This window comes from Ceratina calcarata, unplaced genomic scaffold, assembly GCF_001652005.2.
Source record: "Ceratina calcarata isolate Rehan_Ccalc_2016 unplaced genomic scaffold, ASM165200v1 scaffold294.2, whole genome shotgun sequence".
In the NCBI taxonomy this organism is placed as follows: domain Eukaryota; kingdom Metazoa; phylum Arthropoda; class Insecta; order Hymenoptera; family Apidae; genus Ceratina; species Ceratina calcarata.
This window is the reverse complement of record NW_017151812.1, coordinates 139411-160922: the sequence shown is the minus strand read 5'-3', so window position 1 is coordinate 160922 and position 21512 is coordinate 139411. Positions and strand designations below refer to the sequence as shown.

Sequence of the window (21512 nt, the reverse complement as noted above, 5' to 3'; positions counted from 1 at the left end):
TGAGACCAGCCCGAGAACAGGTCTTCTTTCGAGCGTTCATTTCCGTCTGGGATCTCGTCGAGGTGAGTTCGTTTACGTAATCTACGTTCATCCACGTGCATCGTTAAAAAATTTATAAGAATACTACCGATTCTCGAGTTCCAAACATATCCGCATTTGATTTCTTGTTATATTTTCCTTGTTTCGCTGTTACAATGCTATTAATTTTACGTTTGATGTGATGATACGTTTAATAGTCTCGTTCGTATGATATGTTTCCTGATTACAACGTAGAAATACAACACTGAATCTACCGTTGAATCATTCGAATCGCACCGATTACTATAGTTCACCGATCAATCATTCGGAATTCGATTTTATTTGTAGAAACTCCGCGATTAGCGTTTGCCCGTTAGTCCGAAACGTGTTTTGGACAGCGTCTCGCCTGATCAACTTAATTTCGGCATGCTCGCGGTTTTTCTAGTGAGTATTTATTTAAGGCACATTCAATCTTTTCATAAGAAGAATACTATTTTATTTGCAATTCAGAATTCACGCTTGATCTTTAAATTACCAATTATGCTTTTCTTAAGAAGTTACACATTTTCATCCCTTCATAAATGATGTTAAATTATCGCCCCAGACCGAATAGTACATGAGTGATTCGAAGTTCTGAAAAGATTTACTGTAATTTAAATTTGGTTGTTTTATTTATTGATACGATAATTAAGGAATATATTCCCTGTCTTAGATTAAAACCGAGGCGAACATGAGATTCCATCGCTTCACAAATTCATTCGGTGAGTTCTCGTATTTCTCTAATAATGTTCATTATTTGTTCTTGCAAATGGGAATAATAGTTGCATTGCATGTGATGATTAACACTAACGCCCTAGTCAATCGGAGATATTATGAAGAATGTGTTAGCTGAATTTTTAATCTATCAATTCGTATCTCCGATCTAGTATTTAAGAAACGAATTTATAATAATGATAAATATATTTTAGAACCGGATAAGGCGAATGGTTGAAAGCCTAAATGTTAAAACGATATACTTCGACATGTGAAATAAATTCGTGGACTTCGTTCTCGAGAACAGAGAATTTCTAAGAGGTAATTTCTTTCTATTAAAATAGGAAGCATGGTATTGAGTGTTTCTGTGATGATCTATAAGTTATCCCTGTCTTACACATACGTGGTGATAAATCTATTTTCTGATACAAATTTAATATTCTAAAGATTTTCTAACAATGTTTCTTCATTATAACAGTATCGAATTCTATTACAGAAGGAAATACTGTGATACACGAGGATGAAGGATAAATTTTGAGTCGGCGATGATTCTCGGATCAGGGTGAATAATAAAATAGTAAATATCCTTCTAAGGCTTCGATAATTTAATTCAATTAGAGTTTTAATTGTTTCGTGATGATAATTTTAATAGACAAGCATATGACTGAATAGCTTTGATGTTACTCATTTTCTGATTACGTCTTTTCAATTAAAATTATTACTATATAGAATAGATTATTTTGGAAATTAATAACATAGCTATTTGTATTGTATAGATCCGACTTCTGGCATTCACGATGCATCGTGATCTCTGGTAAGCATGATAGAATTGATTAATTACGAATTTATTGCAAAACTATGATGTTAAAAAATAAATATACGCTAATATGAATACCAAAATGATATTCACTTGCCCTCACTGAGTTTTATATATTTAATAAAAGATATATAATTCGTATGAACAGAGATTTGACAGGACTTTCTTTTTTTCTAGGTTTGCAGTCGTATGAAGACTAAAAGAAGCTGGAGGAAGGGATAATTCACGTGCACCTCTAATTATAACACTTCTGTTATTTATTTGAATTATAATCTTTTAAATACTTGTAAAATAGTCTTTTGCTTGACTTTGATCCTATCCATTACCAATCCCTTTCGAATATCACCAATCAAATAGATGTAAGAAAGACGAATTACGATCAGAATTAAAAGTCGAAATCAAAACTACGATTTTAATCAGAATGCGTATTAAAATCGGAAATCTAGTTTTAATGATAGAGCACGCCATCCCCATGATCGGCCATTGGGTCATCTGGTCAAGGATTCTGAAATAAAAATGCCAACATTCGATTCCATTAATTTAAGGTCATTTTTTGCTAAAAGCTTGCAGTTTCGATATACTGCAATTTCTATATAAAAAATTTTTCGCTAGCGTGAATAATTAATACAACCAGCGAGATATCCGCGCCGTCCGATCCGCAATTAAAGATGAGTCTGAATCGGTCCATAGTCCAGAGTAGTCAGCCTCCCACGACTTCACTGTTCCTGACAAACATTCATTAGGTAATTAAAAAGTCCATGCAACGAGGGATAAAAAAATCTGTTACATTGATCTACGTATGAAACAGAGATTTTAGGAAATTGAATATGGTTCGGATATTTGTTGAAAGATTTATTCTATATTGGAACATATCATCCATACATAGCACGGTCAATACCGATCTCGCTTTGTTTCGTGTAAAAAAGGTGGAAATAAAAATAATATACAACAGATAGAGGGCCCTCCCCCTCTCTCCCTTTCTCTCACTTCCCGGGTCCGTAATACATCAGCCTCCGCCTACTCCTTCGACAAAATGTACAATTCGGAAAATTCATCGGTGAATCTGTACACTTGATATAATTTAATTAAAAGAATGATTGCTCGCAGTTAAACGTAACAATGAAATTGCTAATCGTAATTATAATGCTATCGGTATCACTGTATGCATGTATACATATTATAATAATAATAATAATATTAATAATAATAATAATAATAATAATAATAATGGATAACAATTAAGATACAGATTGAGATATCTTACATAAAATAAATTAAATCTACGTTCGACGGTCGAATCTGATTCGACTCGCCGGACGCTTGTTCCTTCGGTGACATTGTACAATGTTTAATCAGGGAAGAGAAATAAATTAATTTACAAAACGGAATTCGTTGCCCAACGACCGTGCGTTGAGAAACGAGATTTGCCTAGATGCCCACGCGTGTCCTCAGTGAGAGAAAGTAAAGAAGAGAAAGAACATTGTTCAGCGGACTCACAAGCCGTCCAATTGAATCGCGAACAACAATATATTATGGCTACCAGCGGTCTTCCGGTCTATTTACATGCAGCGGGTAATTTGCTTAAAACGATTACGCCGTCGGGAGTTCTCTGTCCACGCTGCCTCTTCCCACGTCCCTTCATTCCCGTTTACCAATAATAATAATAATAATATCGGATTTAAATATTTTCATCGAATTCGATACTGCGGCTGTTTAATATTCATTAACTTGATTTTCCGTGCTCGGGATTTAAAATTCTAATGACATCACCGTTCGAATTCCCTTTTCCCTGTTGATCTCATGAATTACATATAGTTTACGCGGTCGACGCAAGACGGATCATCGTTTATGCGACGGACCCATCGTTGAATAAATTTGTCGGAATCAGGCAGAGTAGCGTCGGAGAAAATAATCGGGAGACCAATTCGCTTCGTCGAAGCTTCTTCTCATCGTTTTCCCCTCTACTCTATCGCTCGGAAAAATAGTATATCATCTCTTTATATATTTTTTTTTTTCTTACTCTCTCATCGCGCGCGCACTCTCTTTCTCTCTATTAATAATCTACACCCTGATGCCCATGCATAAATCGATTACAATAAATTATTTCTTATTGCGTCCACGAGGTCGGATACGTCTCTGCGGTTATTCTTTGTTTCGCGTTCTCATCGTCTCGTTTTTTTTTTATCCCAGAAAAATATATTATGTATATAATATGTATGTATGTATGTATGCGTATGTATAATATGCAATAATAATATGTATATTTATATACATAACAGAGCCCCGAGTTGGATCGACGATAGACAACAATTTTTATTATTACTTCTTTTCGTGTTCCTCGTCCAACGCGGAAGTAAACGTAAACCATCGTCCCCCCAACCCACCCGATCCCGGTCTCGAATTACGCTTGCCAGTTTTCCTCGCCGAATCCCCACCCCCCCCTCAGACACGGAAATGTATTGCTAGTAAAATATATTTATGGTCGATAGAATCCTTGAAATTGCCAGCAATTTTATTTGTTAACCATTTTCATCTTTTTAATATACTCTTAAACGCTACGGATGTTATTCACGAGTGAAATTAGAATTTCCGCGAAGAACCATTGAGAATTTTCGGGTGTAACTTCAGTGGCAGAACGAACGTGTCCGCTACTCTGCCTGATTCGCCTATTAAACGAAGGTAGCCGCGGAACGCTTGACGGGCGTTCGGACGTGGACAAAGCACCCCCCATGATGTAAAAACATAAGGTGTGTTCTTCCGCCATGTTCAAATGTGTCGCTGTTTGCGCCTTCCACTTATCAGCCATTTTTGAAGTACGATGACCTATTGTTTATTTCAAACACGCATATATATATTACACTCCGAGAACCTAATTTTTGACATGTTTACGATTTTAAAATTCGCTCTGTTTTAATATGAAGCGTGATTGGTTAGAAATCGAAAATGGCCAACGTGTGGAAGTGTCCGTGTACAGATGGATGTTCAAATGGATGCGCAAGAACACACCTTATGTTTTTACACCATGGCACCCCCGACGGTGCCGTTCGGTGAAACAAAAAAACAAGGGAGGAGGTATAGAATGTACAAAGCTAATTTACAAAGGTGTCGTTCGGTTGCCCTCTGTATTTCACGGCTCGCATCGCGTTACTTCGTCCCTGCTGCTTCTTCTCGTTTCTCTATATGTACACAATGCACTCTCTTTGAACTCTATGGCTTCTGTGGTTTCTCTCTGTCTCTCTCCCTCTCACTCGCGCACCACACATTCCGCGTATCTCCACCTCTTCCTTTCGCCCAATCGTAAATCGAAGTGTCCTTATCTGAGAAAAATCGTCGCTTCGGATCTCACCCCCTCGTTACGCTTCCCCTCTCACCACCCCCTCGCTCTTTCTTTCTCTCTCTCTCTCTCGTCCTTTCGAATGAAAAGGCTTTGCAATACTGTGTAAAAAAAATAAATAGCTTCTTCTCTTCTACCTCTCTTCTTATTAAAATAAACTTTGAACGTTTCCATGGATCGCCAGGAAAATAAATCCGTCAACGACTCGATAAACTCTCTCGTTGGTACGCTCGTTCGTTTTGTCTTACAATTCGACGCCTTCGGTTTCTTGTACACTCGAGAACGTCGGGGGGGTATCCAGTTTTCCAGGATGAGCAGAAACGGTGTGAAGTTTGCGAAAGATGCCGCGACGGAGAACTCAAGTCCCACGTTTCCATTTTTTTTTTTTCTTTTTTTTATTGCTGAGTGGTTTTGTCCTCGACGATTTGCAAATGATTGTCAACTAAATGAAACGTCCTGGAAAAGCTGACAGGATTTTCCCCCACGACGTTCGTTTTTACTCACAGTATTGCATGTACTCAAATGAAAACTCGTGAAACGTACAAGCCCTTGTAATCGTCTGTTTCGCCAGTAAGAAGTCTGTGCACTTAAATTCTACGCCACTCAATATTACAGTACTCCAAGCGTCATTCTCTTTTGTGTACATCGTCGTCGTTTCGTATATTTGAGAAGCGGCCGACGTCCGCCGGTCCGCTGCTCGATACGATTATTGAGTATCGTTTAAAACGGAGATCTACGAAATTATTTTCAAAGCGAGTTGCCAGTTCTTATTCATCGAATCGCCATTTATTTTTTTCGGGGCACTTTTCACGTCGGCTATTGCTTCAGAGATAAGAGCTAACGATGAACCACCGCGTAAATCATTTATTTTTAATTCGATTAAGAATCCTTCGTGGATCGTCGAAAATTTAACGAGAGCTAAAAATTGCACGAAATTCTTTTCTTACTTTTTTCTTTAAAGCTACAAATAAAAGATCCTACCAGACTAGCCAACGTATTCTTCAATTTACTTTCACATAATCCGTGACACCACGTCGAACCGTGATTTTTAATAAACGGCGCCAACTGAAAGAATGAGTCAGCCCCGTGGAACACAAACTGGCAACAATTTCCTTTACCCGACATCTCGCGAAAAATACACGTTTAAAATACAGATACGTCGTCAGCCTCGGGCTTCCTCCCCCGGGTTTCTCAAATTCAAGAATCGTTTATACCCATCGCTCTTGCACTCCCCATTCTACGCCATTCCCGACACTGTCTCACACGCTCAAAGATCATCGTCGTCGTTTTTTTTTTTCTTCCTCAGCAATCGTTAAAATTATTGTACATTATTTAATTAGTAATCGTTAGAATATAATATTGTTGATGTACATGTGGCTCCACCATTTTGGAGAACACGTGAAGCGGCACGCGCGAACACAGGGAAGTCCTGCTAAATACCCGATCCACTCTTTACAATAACTTCGAATCGATTATTTTTCACTTTAGACAACTTGGGCGTTAAAATCGTCGAATATCGAGAACAATCCCTGGAAACCACGGTCGATGATTAACGTTATTTAAATAGGAGTCAATCACCAATTTAGGGATTTTCGAGACGATGAAATCACAGAATCGTTTTTCATCGATTAACTACAATTTCATCGTCCCGGTTAATTCTAACGTCGTCACCTGACGATCTCTAATTGTTAATAATTTCTTGTTTTAATAAAATCGACTGGGAAAACTGTTCGCGCGTGCCTCTCGAGTATCTAGGGTCGTGTAACTTCTATTAAAACGCACACGGCCGCGTCGTAAGTCGAACCGCAACGCCGCGTTACCGATTTATCAAGTATCTCTTTTTCCTGCACCTGCGCGACGAAGCTAGCTTACGTCTCCGACAGATTTTTTGTTTGTTTGTTTTTTTTTTTTTGGGCGGAGTGCACGCCGAGTCTCTTCCTTTCGTCTCACGCACGCACGCACGCACGCACGCACGCACGCGAACGCACTCGTCTACTCAGCTCGGTTCCCATCGAGCAGAACTACTAATGTTGTACATACAAAGTATCGCTTGCCATTTTATATTTGCAGAAATTTTCACGCGTTTATGTAAATACACACGTGTGTGGTGGGAATCGTCTCATACCAATCCTTCCTCCCCTCCCCCCCCCTCCAAACCTTTACCCAATTTCGACTAAATAAAGTTACGAAATTCGACTAATTTTTACTACTTAAATTTTGAACCGCGAAGGTTTTGATACTAATCGGACGTCGAAACGATTGCAATTATACCTACCGTCACGAGAGTCCATAGTGCGCAAAGACCAGTTTTCGGTCGCTGTCCGCATTTCTCTCTCTCTAATGCTTTCCATATTTTCCCCACTACCTGCAAGCTGCGCAAAACTAGTATGGACTCTCGTGACGGCAGGAATACATAAAAATTTTGCCCTAACATGGCGGCACTCATTTCAGAGAACGTATATTTTATATAGGCTCCCTCGACGAGCGCCGCCGGGTTCAAAACGTGTAAAACCGAACCGCGAAGCAATCAGGAACAATGCCGTGAGGGAGTGACGCCTCGAAAATGAATTTTCAATTCGACAAACTTAATCTACTTGAATCACAAATACTCCCTGCCGGGCCTCCGTCTCTCTTAATTTTCCTAAAACGACGCTCTGATTCCCATCACTCGAAAAATACCGTGTAAACGTGTAAGCGTGTATGTGTACGTGTTTTTGTGTGTGTGTGTGTGTGTGTTTCCGTGTGCAACCTAGCGAATATATAATATATTGTATACATATAAAACGCTCCAAATAGAAATAATATTTTAGCAATTACTTTTTTTAATCGAATGCGGAGCAAAAGAACTCCCGTCAATTTAATTTGTCGACTCCTACCACCCGGTCGTATGTTTTTCATTTTTCGTTTTCTACTAAAACGTACAACAATAATTTTTCAGTCTAATACATTCCAAAGCACCAATTACGTTCCCAGCACGGAGCGGCCTTCCCCCCTTCGCTGCCCGCTCCCCGAATGCTGTTCTTTTTTTTTTTTTTTCTTGCGTTCCAATTCTTACCGTCTAAAAAAATGAGTCCGTCCGTCCTTTCGGTAACTAATTTCCCCGCACCGAGTTTCTCAGTTTAACAATAATTTCGTTTACGATTAATTTTTACGTATAAGTAGGTTACATTATATAGTTGCTAAGTAGAGATAGCAATTCGAGACTCGCTGTTCGCCGAACCAGCTGTCGAATTTATCGTGTGACAGATCTTCACGGCCAGTCGAGCGTCCGCATAGTTGCGTTAGTCCTGCCCCTCTTCGGTTTTTCATACGTTCTTTTTCTTTTTCTTTTTTTTTTTCTTTAATATACGCGTTCAATTTGTCTTACGGCTAATAGAACGTCGCTTTACGAGCTAACATACGTTACGTTACTCCGTTGTAAAAGCTAGTATAGTCGTACAATTTAAGTATAGTAAGATAAGTTGGCAGCATACGCGCGTTTCATCGCCTCGCAGGTCGGGAGTCTGCGTTGCCGTTCCTTGAAGTCACTGGCGAGCGATTACGATTAGAGGGCCACGGACGCATTTTCAATGTACCGTGCCCGGGTATTTATACCAATTAAAATATGATTAGTCTAGAAACGTTAAGCTTTGAACAACTCTGAGTGCTATTGTCCGGCTGAGGGCTACTGTAGATCAGATGTATTGCTCAATGTCGAGCAAACGATGGTTACAATTTCCAATGGAAGAGTGCTTTTTACAACTATACTCCTCGACCGACCGTACGTGTCGTGTGTCTCCTCCTCGCGTGCGTTCATTGTGATGCAAGTACAAATTAATTGTTAAGTGTATTAGTAGTATTAATAACAGCAGTAACAGGAGCAATAATAGTAATAAATAGTAGTAATAGTAGTAGTAGTAGTAAGTCGACCGCGGGTGCACATCCGACGAGGGCAGGTCCTATATTAACGTTATAGTTACCAGTTTAAATCGATTTCTCCTCGTTTTTCCCATCGCGTTTTAAATCTGGGACAATTTGTACGATCATCAGTACTATACAATATTAATCCTGTCTCTCTCGCTCACTCAGATCATTCCTACCATTCGCCGCATTTCTCTTAGTCACTCTCGCAACACGCCTAAGGATGTTACCTCTACCGTTTGTTACCACCCCTCATTTTAAAATTTAGTCAATCGACTGTTGAATACGAGTCGATAATTGGGATCGAAAAATTGTTTTGTACGTTTTGGTGTTAGTAATTGGCAGCCCCGAAAATTTTAGAAACAATTCCTCGACGCTGTATTATTGCCGTTTCTACGCTAACGTGTTTTCTGTGCTGCCGAAGTTGAGAAGGGAGGTCTCGAGAATTTGCCGGCGTTGAAACGAATCATTTTTAATAATGAATGAATTTTGCAAAATTGAGCAATGTTAAAATCACGAAGATAGTTCTTCAATTTGTTAGTATGAGAATCAGTTTTAGTAGGTGAAACACAGAGAAAATTTAAAATTCTCAGGGCTCCTTACATCTCTCTCTCTCTCTCTCGCTCGCTCGCTCTCATTACACATAACAATTATGTACAGCGTTTATATAAATCGTATATATTCTGAGAAATAAGGAACGAACGCGTTACTTCGAAAGTAAGAAGAAACCGAGAAAAATAATGCATCAAACTAACAAAGTATAATCATTTAACTTTATTTATAATAATCTTCAGCTTATAAGCTTCCTCCGTTTGTCCATTTGCTACAGCATCCAATAAATTAAAAACTTCACTTCTCTCTCTCTCTCTCTCTCTCTCTCTCTCTCTTTTTTTTCATAACGCTTCCTCTTGTTCATCATTCACTCACACTGACTCTCTCTCTCGCGCAGGGCCGAACGTTGCCTCCTTTTAAGAAAATATCTCCACCGTCTTATTATGCTACAAATCCTCCAGTTCGCTACATCAGATCACTTCTTCTGACTAAAAACGTGGCATCAGTAATCCGGACGCAACAGCCAGGGTCTCTCAGGGACGCCGCTGAGAGACTTTTACGCTCTTTAAAATTGAGATTTCGATCAGAATTGCCATTAAAAAAATTTCCAATAAAATTGCACATTTCGTCGGGCCTCTCAGCTACCCTGACACCGTCCCCTCGCAGACTTATAATCGTCATCACCGAGATCGCGAACCAGAATCCGGGATATTTTATTATATTAACGCACAGATCAGCGTGTCTACGTACAATAAAAAGACACCTAGGAGAAACGGACAGATCAGACCGGTTACGTGCCCGTTTTCCGGGCGGGCTGACAAACAGACAGACAGACAGACAAGAGAGATTGCGACACGATGCACATACATATGGTACACAATTAATCATGTTACTCATCGCGCGTGTGTGTGTGTGTGTGTGTTTCTCTATGTGTACGTGTGTGTATATGAGTGTAAGTGAGTGTCGTGTGGCCCAAACACATTTAAAAGGAGTATTATAGTTTGTCTCTTAAAAAACACAGAAACCCTCGAGTCTACGCTTGGCAGTATCATGAACAAATCGCTCGAGTTTCAGCCGGAAACTCGAGCGAGCGCACGTACTATATATTTATATATAATAGATGTACGTTTTATGTGTATATTAATATATATTTTTTGCATTTTTGTTTTTCTTTCTTTTATGTCTCGTAATCGCTTATTAATATCTCTAGAGTCTGGTGACGCGAACCCCTCAAATCTCTCCGTTTACCCTCCCGACGTGCGTGCGTTACTCATCCCTCCCCTTTCCTTTATTAATTCTCTGTTTTTTTTTTCTTTTTTTTTTAATTAATTTACTCTGTAGCAGCTTCGAGAATGAACGACGACTACGACACATTTAGACAATGAGAAATCGACGTCGACGGTTAACGCCCTTGGCAGTGATCGTAGAATTGCATGTAGTTCTTTCGTCTTTTGTGTTTGCGTTTACGTGTAGAGGTACGTGTGTAGTGTGCATTCTCTCCCCGAACTTCTTCCGCTGGTCTCTCCATTGCGCTTGCACGCTCTCCGCCTCTCCCTTCGACTCGCGGGGTTAACGTGTGACCGGTTTCTGATTAGTCGAAGGACGCTCGATTCGATTCCGGAATCTCTCAAGTCCGACGCGCTCGCTATTTGGGTCAGGCATGTCCGAGATTTCTTAATTTCTCATTTTAATTAAAATTCAGATTAAAATTGCAAAATGGCCGCGGGAGGTGTAAGTACTATTTTTTATAAAGTCCAAATCGGTGGGAATAGAGACTCAGATGAATTCTACTAGTCACTGTAAAAGAAATGCAGTGTCTGATAACGAACATGACTGAACCCAGAGTCGGGCGAATGACATTCAGGAATACCGAGGCGACCTTCGGTCTCAACGGGGATATGCCTTGTAGGGCGGTTTTAAACGAAAGAGAGTCGATGACGACCTGCCGTCGACGGTACAAGATTCATGGAGAACCGTTCCACCGTACAAGAATCCTATTTTATTGCACAATTTTTGCTTTGGCATCGAACCAGGAGTATTCAAAGGACCCGCTTCCCCTAATAGATCAAACTTCATCAATGAACAAAGCGATGGGTCGTTCCCAGAGCCATTGGAAACTTCGATTTAAGAACCGAGAATATATAACAGATTTCATAAGAGATGGTTTGATCGTTCGAGGTGCTTGAGCGGATCCTAAACAATTTTTATCGCTCTCGTACGGTGGAACGATTCTACCGAGTGTCTATTTAAGATTTAGCGAGCTTACGTGCGCGGTACGCTTAGATGTTTAAATCGTTTAAGAATTCTAAAGTCGAAACGAACTGTGTTAAGTTTAGCCGATGCGCACAGCTACTTTACAAGGGTGTATATAATAATAGGCAAAACTTTGTCGCGGTATGTGGTGTCTCCTCTCGTTTCCTTTCTCGCTCGTCCTCCGTAGCAAAAACGGCGATGTCCGATAAAGCATTCGATGTGGTAGACGCATGAGCATGTTTCACGGTACAACAGATAGAGAGTATAAGGTGTGTGCAAGTGTTTCCGGTGTAATGGCGTCTCTGTACGGGTCGTCTCCTATTAGGAGCACTGTTCCTCTTCGTTAAACTTCATCGCTCGCCTGTGATCGACTCGAGACCCGACAGAAGACGATTTCGTTTCCAGTGCTGACGTTCAATTTCGACGGGGCAACGCATTACCCTTGCACAGTAAAAAGCAACAAACACGTCGATGGGCGATGGCGGTGATGGTTCCCCATTCGATTTTCTTCAACCAACTCTGTCTCATGCCATCGAGACTCTCGTCCCACGCTGTTCTGCGGTGTGGCAGTGTCTGCCTTGCGGCATTTTACGTAGTTTATGGATCTTCATCGTTCTCGTGAACTCTACGCCCGGGTCAGGCCTAGTCGGAGCACCGAAGGGCGTCCTAATCTAGTAGACGCGACGATTGATGATGATTGTCGGGTCGCAGGACCCGTGTACGTCGCTGATTCTTGAATATATCGAACGTGGCTTGCCCCTCGGGCCGGTCTGACCGATGAAAAACGATGTTAACTCGGGTAAGAGAGTAACGTGCCGCATGGTCACTTTGCTTCGTACGTGCGACAGATACAACTGTACAATAGTATAATAAAACACGTGACTATAAGATGTTTCTAGTCTGTTTCTAGGCGAAGTACTATATAGCAGCCTATCCAATCGAATCCGTCGCCTCTTGTATGTCGATGGTTCCCGAATCGTCTCCAACTGCTCTGCGTCTTTGACCTTCCGACGAGTACGCACACGTTACACAATTTTTTAGCTGTTTCTTTTTTTTGTCTTTTTATCTTACTACGGAATACAACTGCATACGATCAGTTAATAGCATAGAGTTACAGTGTTACAACATTGAGAATCCTTAGTGTTTACAGTTGCGGCTCACTTTTCCCCGTGTCTGTGTGAGTGTACAATTTACGTTCGACCAGTTTCCCGTGATTCTCCTGCTGCTGTGTGTGGCCGAGCTACCACGCGTGCCTGGCTGGTTTCGAATACTGCCATATTTTACGCCGGCACAAAAATAAGAACGACGTTTCTCATAGAATTTTCCGTGTAATTTTTGTGCTAGCATCGTTTGTTCCTCTTGATCGTCTTGAACCAAATCGTGACGTCCGTGTTTCTCCCATAAGAAAGATCTTCGCTTCCGTCTTCCTCTTCCGGTCTGATCCTCGCACCCTTCTTCATCATGCAATCTCCCTTTCGCTCAATCAATCAATCTCTCTCGCTCTCTCTCTCTCTCTCTCTCTCTCTCTCTTTCTTCCGTCTCTCACTCTCCCGCACAGATTTATATTTAACTTGATTTTCTTGATTTTTCATCTCTTTTTTCTTATTAAAAAATTAAAACGGACGGTTAAATTTCATGGTTTCGTTTTGTCGGTGAGCCGATGTCCGCTGCTGAAGGCACAAGGCTTTGCACTTGAACTCGGTCACCTAGCCTAGCTTCACTGACTTACTACGACCTACTACCAACTAGCCTCGCTTACTTTTACTTTACTTAACGTTCTACATTTTGCTACTACCGCTTTTATTTTTCTCCCCTTTCTCCGGTTCCATCTCGCTCGCTCTCGTTTACCGACGTCCATCCATTCCATTCCCGCTGCTGCCGCCGCCAAGTCGCGAAAAAGAAAACCCGGACGCGCGCAAATGCCAAAGCCTCGTCTTCGACCTGTTCGTCGCGGAAAAACCGTTCCCCCCCTCATCATCATCCCCGTCGTCTGTTCACCGCCCATCATCATTAATCACTCACTCACTCGACCCTTTCTCACCATCGTTCATCCTCTCGCTCTTTTCCTCGTATAAACAATGTACATGCTAGCAATATATTATTATGCTATGTGTTGTGATATAGACTCTATGGTATCATTATGTATAATCGTACGGTTTTGTTATTTTTCATCATCGTAATCATTTATTTTGTTTTTTCCTTTATTCCGTTTTTCTCGTTCCGTTACCTCGCAGCTGCTGGCCGTTGGTGTCACGGTCAGGGCCGGGTCGCTGCTCAACAGCCAACCCGGCTGCGATTATTAATCCAGTCCTATCATCACCGTCAACATCGTAATCATCGTTATCATGATGATTATCTCTTTCTCTCTCAATCCTCGGTCGAAAAGAAAAGATTGTACACGCATACGGTACACATGCACTCCCTCTCTCTCTCATTCCTTTCTCTCTCTCTCTTTCTTTCTTCCTGATTTCGACTCTCGCGTCTCCAGCTCTTGAAACGTGCCCGCTTTTAGCCGGTATCTTATACAATACACATTATACATTTACATATCGATTCCGTGGATAGCCAGGTAGAGGATATAGTAATAACGTAACTGTAGGTAGCTTCTTATTACAGTCTCTGTACTGTCTCTACGTATCACAGCCTGGGTGCCTCGCCACTGCCTTCTTCCGCTCTCTTCCTCTGACTTCATCGTCACGTGTTAATCCCTCCTAGCACTGCCAACAGAGAGAAAAAAAAAAAGAACAAACAAACAACGCCCCCGGAGCCTTGCGAGGGCCTCGAGGTCTGGAGAAGGCTAGAAGCGAATCCAGATGCCGCCGGCGGGCACCGGATCGTCGATTAGGCAGTGGCATGGTGGTGCACTAGTACAGGAGGTTCTCCGAGTCGACGTTCCACATCCGCCGATGATCCTCGTCATCGGTCTGGTCGTCGTCCAGGACGCCGCGCGGACACGCGATGAAACAACACTGAAAGCCGACAGAGATCGGCAACGGGGAAACTAGGGCGTCACGTCCCAGATCTCGGCGAGGAAAACTGGCAGCTTTTTGTTCTTGAACTTCAGACTGAAGCACATCTCGCTGTTCTTGTTGCCGAGGGTCCTTAACTCGGTCAACACGGACAGGAGCTTGGCGAACATCGTGCCCGACTTCGGGCCGCGCCGATTGTCCACGTACGCCTTCAACGTCTGCAGGTAGATCTCCTGGATCTTCTCCACCTTCCAGCCGTCGAGCAGGTTCGGCCTCTCTGTAACGAACACCAGCAAACTTTCCTTTGTAACCACGATTTCAGCGGTTCGATTCCAGACGCCAGTAACGATGAATTATGAGTTATGTGCAATGTTTCGAACGAACGGGCGATCTAACGTAGTTCACAGGAGTGGTCGGAATTTGAAATGAAACGAATCTCGCGTACCTGAGAATATGACGATGGCCGTCAGCAACGCGTACTCCGCGTTGTTCACTTTCATGGCGTACATTTGCCGGCAGAAGTGGAGCAAGTCCTCGATCGTCTCGCCCATACCTGCCATGTTGTAACTGTCCCTGGTGTACGGCACATTGTTGGCGAATATTATGCTGTCCGTTTGAACGTCGTACTTCCTCGCCATCCGAAGCATCATCACTTCGCTGGAACAGGCCTTTAACAGGGCCATCTGGTCCTCCCTAAGCAGCTCATCGAACCCAGGTAACCTTTTCGAGAACTCGACGATCAGCTGCACGGTAAGGATCGTGATCTCGGTCATATGCCTGAACTTGTAGTCACTGATATCCTCTCCCTCCGAAGGCTGAGTCTGTCCGACGAAACAAATACGATTACAGCGAGGCACGTCGTTTTCATTGATTACTGTAAAGGAATTCGCCCCCGCTTACCGTGACTCGCCTGAGATCCTCTTCGTTGGGTTGCTCGAACTCGTTCTGGAAATGCACGAGCCTGTGTATCAGCTCCTCTTGCTCAGGGCTGATGGGCTTCACCACGTAGCCGTAAGGACTGACGGGCGTCAGGATACCGCTGCTCCCAGACGTGGACAACGACTCAGCCTCTGCTGGTTCAATCTTCACGCCCATCTGGTCGCTGCGTATTCCACCGCCCGGGGAACCGTTCATCGTTGTACTGTTCGGTTTGTCCTTCTCCTGGAACAAAACGTCCCTCCTAAATTCTCTGCTACTAAATACGATTCCCTCATAGGATTTCCTTCAAGGATTTCACGATATAAAATTTGATATTTTTATGTAACGATGCAAAAATTGTTGGAATCGATGTTTTTATGTGAAAACAAATTATGAAGTTCAGTAATTAGGATCAGGAGTCTACCTTCTGCGCCTTCTTCTCCTTGCGTTTCACAGCACACTGGTACTCGGGGACGACGCACTCGGGCCTCATGCCGACGGTCAAGCACTTCTTCAACCTGCATTCCTGGCACTTGCGCCGCATGTACATGTCGATCTCGCAATTGTTCCCGTATTTACATTGATAGACCGCGTTCTTGGTGATGCTGCGCCGGAAGAAGCCCTTGCAGCCCTCGCAGGTCAACGCGTTGTAGTGGTAGCCGGAGGCTCGGTCCCCGCATACGAGGCACAGCTCCTCCTGCTGCCTCGGGGTTGGCCCTTTTTTCTTCCTGGCGTCGCAGCCGTCGCTGCCGCCGCCTCCTCCGCCTCCTCCACCTCCGCCCCCGCTGCTTCCATACCCGTTCAAAGAGCCAGGCTGCGACAGCTCGTCCCTACCTGCGAACAGATTAAACCGACTGTTACTCTTTGACGGGATTCAACGTTTCATTGATTGACCCTTCGGGTATTCAATTGATGCCCACTTTGTGGTATCATCAGATTAATTATTTCAAAGATCATTTACCTAGAATTATATAATCATACTAATTATATAAGATCAAATGTGAATGAGTTATGGCCAGAAATACTACGCAGCTTCCCAATTCATCTACTTTTGCTATGTCGTATAGAAATGATACGAGGAATTCCTAGCTTTCCGGTGATTACGCGATTCGCCGTGACTCGCTCGAATTCGAGTCGAGCGGGTTCCAGTAACCTACGTGACGACACATCGCCTCTATTACCCCCTTTATCTGTGAAACTCGTCGAATGGAACGCCGCGCCGGTAGAAGTCACGGTCGGTGAAAGTACGTGTGGTTCTGCACGCGTCTTCGACCAGCGAGGCAGAATCGAGCTCACCCGCGAGACCAAAATTATTCTTTAAGCTTACGATAAAAAATTTCCCATTACACCAGTTCTGACGAATAACGAAATAGCGACGATCGTTAAATAAAATTATACGCTGCGTTTCGTACGAATCTTATTAAGCTCCTTGGAGCTATTTTTTTATTAAATCGCATTTCAGCGAGGAATTTTTGTTCATGCGGAAAGCGAATGCCTCTCACTCTTCCGAGGTGATTCCGCGAAGAGGAGCTCGGATGCTCCCGGAAGTACTGATCGCTGTGAAAACATCCGCGCTTGGAACACTGAGACACTGACCGGACTAGGTGGTCACTCGGTTATTTACCCCTCCTTCATCGGCCGTCCGATTCAACTCGCGATACATTCATCTCGTCTCCTTTCATCGACGCTCCCTTAAACTTGGACAAATTCATCATCCATAGAACTTAATTACTTCTACGATTGTTCAGTTTAAAAGTCTTCGGATCTTTGAAAGAAGGATATTTTGTAACATCCATAAATCAATAATTTTCACAGGAACAGCTGAGAGTTTTCCCAAAGAAAACGGTTGGATAACGAAACGTAAAAGTTGGCAATTAATCAAAGTTGAAAACAGTTCAGTTGTTCTATCGGGAGAGGTCGAGACTTTTGGCGAACCGGTACCGACTCGCGAAAAGTCTGAATAAACGGAGGCATCGAATGCCATGGAGAAACCGAAGGCCAATATATTATAGTCGACGTATCTGACTGGTTCAAAACTGATACCACCAGTTTGTGTACATATTAGCAAGTAGCACATAACGATTCTATGTAGAGCGAGCACAGGCCTCTCGTTTCAGTGCCGCAAACAGGTTTCCATGCTACTTAATACTGGCTCGACGCTGGTATTCCTGCCAGCTTCTTGGTTACCACGTTATCAAAATACGTTTCAGCGTTAAGTCTTCAATTAATCGATTCCACAGCTGAACGTGTAAAACACGATAATTCAAAAATTTTAGACTCGACTCTCTACTCGTGTGACACGGGGAGATGAGAAATCCACAGGGGAGCCTTTAATTCTTTTTACAGCTGACCTTGACACTGCAAGCTTTGTGTATTTATAGAGTGCAAAACTGGGAACGAACGAAGCCTGGGCTAGAGTTCTGGACGATCTCACTGTGGCTAAACAGTCGGAATTCATCCGCGATGACTGCTAATTGTAATCCCTAATTTTAGATGAAAGTAGAGAACATCTAATCGCAAACAAACGAACGCCTTTATAGCAAGCCAAGAAACTTGATCGTATCCAGTTTGATTTAGAGAACATATATCAAACTTAAAAACTAGATGATCGAAAGTGTTCTTAATAAATTACTTAACTTCAGTACTCAAGTTCAGTTTGGCTACCAAACTACTAGAAGACGACTTTAGAAAATCGACACAAGAGACTTTAAAGCTAGATTTTAAACTTCCAGTGCAATTCACTATTAATTTTGGTAATTATTCAACAATTCAGAATTATTCATTCCTTTTTATAGAAGAATTTGGCGACGGTCCTTCGGCGGTGTTAAAGGGATTTAGATCAGTTTCTGTGGGGCGCAGGGAATGAGCCTAAGCAAGTGTACAGTGACTCGACGTGGCCGGTTCGCTCTATACTCTCTACGCAGCAAGGTTTCCGTGCTGGTTAGTAGCTCTCTCACGGCGGAGCAGTGAGCGGCCTTGACTCTGGTTGGATGCCTGGCTTGTGCAGGCTGGCAGGCAGGCAGGCAGGTAGGTAGGTAGGTAGGTAGGTGCTTCTCTTCTATACACGCGCGCACGTTCCTCAGCACGCGTCCTTCTCGATCCTGGCCGGTCGGCTGGCTCCGGCCAACAGACAGCGAGTCTTCGCCTCTCTCTTGCAACACACACGGTTATTCCGCTCCCCCGCCGCTGTTCAAGCTTCTTTCTCGTGCCTCTCGCCCGTATCTCGTCTCCTTTCGCCTACCGATCCGCGCTGTCGCTCTTGCCAACAGAGGAAAGCTAAAACGGGCCAGTGAGCACTGCTTTTTGCGGGCTGAGCCTCGGCTTCCTCTATAATGCCACGAGGAAACCAGAACGAACTCGTCCTGGGATTCAGGCCTTCCCAGTTTCGTCCATCGGCTATGCGAGTATTGTCCGCCCTTTCCAACAGATTTCGGCAGAGGTTTTAAACAACGTTTTCGTTCAGAGACCCTCTGATCACTTTGGGATTTAATCTTAGCCTTGGAAACTTGGCATTTAAACTTGCTATTGTCCAACAGATCTACGGATAGAATACAGGTTAACAGGTTGATATATTGTGCTACCTTTGTAAAACGGGCTCTCTTCGGGGTATGAATTCAGAGAACTGACGAGGGTTTAAGCAAGGATTAGGAAGAGTGCCATTAGAACCTTTCATAACAATAAAGGAATATTGTAAAACGAGCATTATTTTCATACTGTAAAACGATCATGAGTGATAGTATTGAACGTTAACGATGAGATATTGAATTCTAAATATTACAGGTGTAGTTGTACGAAGAGTTAACTGTTTCAGTCGGCTGGTGGAAGAACGAGGATCGAGGACGAGGCGAGGAGGACGTCGGGACAAGATGGACGGCTAGCGGCACATCGTTCTAACGCCGTTGACTATCATTGAAGACTCCGCGCGCGAAACCCGGCCGCGTAGGAATGGAAACACGACTAGGAGTCTTCTCTCTTTCATTCTCGTCACATTTCACGCGAACTGCGTGTCTCCTCGACGTTAAAATTCAGCGCGCGCTCGTTCGTTCGCAAGGGAACGCGATTTCACGACTTACTTCTGTACGACTCATAATTCCCGGCGAATTACGAAATCACCAGCGAAATTCCATTCACTTGGTTTCTGTTTCCAAATGTCCAGGATCGTCGTCCTTCGTCGATGCTTCCTGCTTTTGTAACGACTCCTTTTTTTTCCCTCCTGCAGAATTTTAATTCTCTTGTTTTGACAATGGCGAATTCGTAGACGGTGTCTAGTTGCCAAGTACACGCGGCAACGCGACCTTGTCCTACCCCTCTCGGGTCCCTTTAAAAGGCGGGGCACCCACAGACTGTTTTCCAACGGAAAATAGGCACACACGAGCGTGTAACTAATGGATGTCATATCCGGTCACGGTATGCGACCTGATAAGATCTGAAGAGAAAAGGAAAAGATGAGGACAACACGCGACCATCATAGCAATCGCAAGATAAACATGGGCGTAGTTGCATAGAAAAAAAATTTTCTCTCTTATTTAAATGAAATTTTAACCGAACAACAAAATCAGAGATTTTACGATTCGCTTGTCTCACGTATTTAAATGACAATAACAGAAATTCATATTTGAAGGAAATTTTAATACACGAATAATGGTGAATCCGAGAATAAACTCAGATATTTTATGATTGACTGGCTTCAACATTGGAAGCTGATATTATTTCTGAAACGATATAATTCAGGATTTATTTCTCGATAAAAGAATTCTATGTAGAAGAGCGGAGGAACGACGAGCAAGAACCGTACAGGAAATCCATGAATCACCGGGCACGAATTTATTTTCGTTGGAACGATCCTACGCAACCGTGAACAACTTTTGAAGACCTCGAAACACTCATTTCGTATTCCCGGTGGCCCGTCACAACGTTAAAACTCCAACCCGGTACTTTTTAATCCCTCTCCTTTTTCAACATTCTACCGAAAATAAAAACCCGTGGCTGATCGAACCATCGGTTTCGAAACATCGCGATTAGCCTAATTCGATAATACCTTAAGACTGCAGCCGTCCAAACACATTCACAATTTTCTACGATGGAATCTGTAGAAGCTGCAACCGTTTCGACATCTCCATAATTCTATCAGGCTAATTCGACGATACTTTAATACTGCAAACATGACTATTAATAATTTTCCATGATGGAGACTAAACACAGTGAGTGTCGCAAAACGATTGAGTAACAATAGCTGTTGAAAAACCGGAGCCTGGCCACTGGACTTCCGGTTGAAACAATAATGTAGCGCGGACAAAAAGGATCATTTTCCCAGCGGTAGTGATCGACTGGGAGTTAATGGAACGAGATGATTTCCAGCAACCACCGGTCCAGCTGAGCGTGACATTGGATAGAATCTATCCATGAACCATTGGGACGATACTCGAAGGAATTGCAGGAAGAAACGAACGATCCAGGAAGGAGCTAAGAATATTCGGGTTTGATTTACGAATCGCGAGATCGTGGTCACCCTGTTAACGCGAAAGTCGCGACGTACCGGATACGGTACTTTTACCGGAGGGAATACCACCTTCGTAACGTCGCAGAGAAGACACGCCGCCCCTACATCAGCGATTCTCAACTACCATTCCCTCAATCAGTATTTAACACGTTCCGTGCCAAGCCATTTTTGCCTGACTTGTCGTTCAGGCCATTTGATATTTTGATTAAAGAAATGCACCATTAAATGTAATTATTAATTATTGTATATATAACAATTAAATAAACTTATGTGTTTTGTTCTTTACTGCATCTTGTATAATGCTTCATTTTTTAGGTAGAAATATAGTTTACAGAATTATATTTGTAATAAAATATATGTTTTCAGCGCATTAAATAAATATGACTGCGTGTACCACCGGTGGTACACGTGGCCTGACGATCAAGTTTACCGTGTACCACCGGTGGTACACGTGGCACGGAACGTGTTAAGGATCAACGTTGCGTGGAAAGACAGAAC

General features: G+C 42.7%; 1 protein-coding gene, 1 long non-coding RNA gene and 1 other non-coding gene across 7 annotated transcripts in view; 2 read left to right on the top strand and 1 right to left on the bottom strand.

Annotated features, from left to right (window-relative positions):
• The first annotated feature begins 29 nt into the window (after positions 1–29).
• Positions 30–1880, top strand: LOC108623907 (uncharacterized). The gene is made up of 7 exons (XR_001916568.2): positions 30–62; positions 367–462; positions 731–779; positions 987–1092; positions 1268–1348; positions 1548–1585; positions 1766–1880. It is a non-coding gene; the product is annotated as an uncharacterized LOC108623907 (long non-coding RNA).
• LOC113464194 (small nucleolar RNA R38) lies at positions 1133–1204 on the top strand. Its single transcript, XR_003389042.1, has one exon. It is a non-coding gene; the product is annotated as a small nucleolar RNA R38 (small nucleolar RNA).
• A 3431-nt stretch (positions 1881–5311) lies between the features above and the next one.
• The window catches only part of Ecr (ecdysone receptor), a 91839-nt gene continuing 75638 nt past the window's right edge, over positions 5312–21512 (bottom strand). For 2 of the 5 annotated variants that reach the window (XM_018022782.2, XM_018022785.2), the window contains 4 exons: positions 15939–16348; positions 15497–15757; positions 15042–15417; positions 14629–14873 (listed from right to left, as the gene is read on the bottom strand). In XM_018022782.2, coding sequence (XP_017878271.1) covers positions 14629–14873; positions 15042–15417; positions 15497–15757; positions 15939–16348 — 1292 coding nt within the window. Of the gene's footprint in view, positions 14874–15041; positions 15418–15496; positions 15758–15938; positions 16349–21512 lie in introns of all 5 variants that reach the window. The other 3 variants (XM_018022786.2, XM_018022783.2, XM_018022784.2) reach the window with 3 other exon arrangements.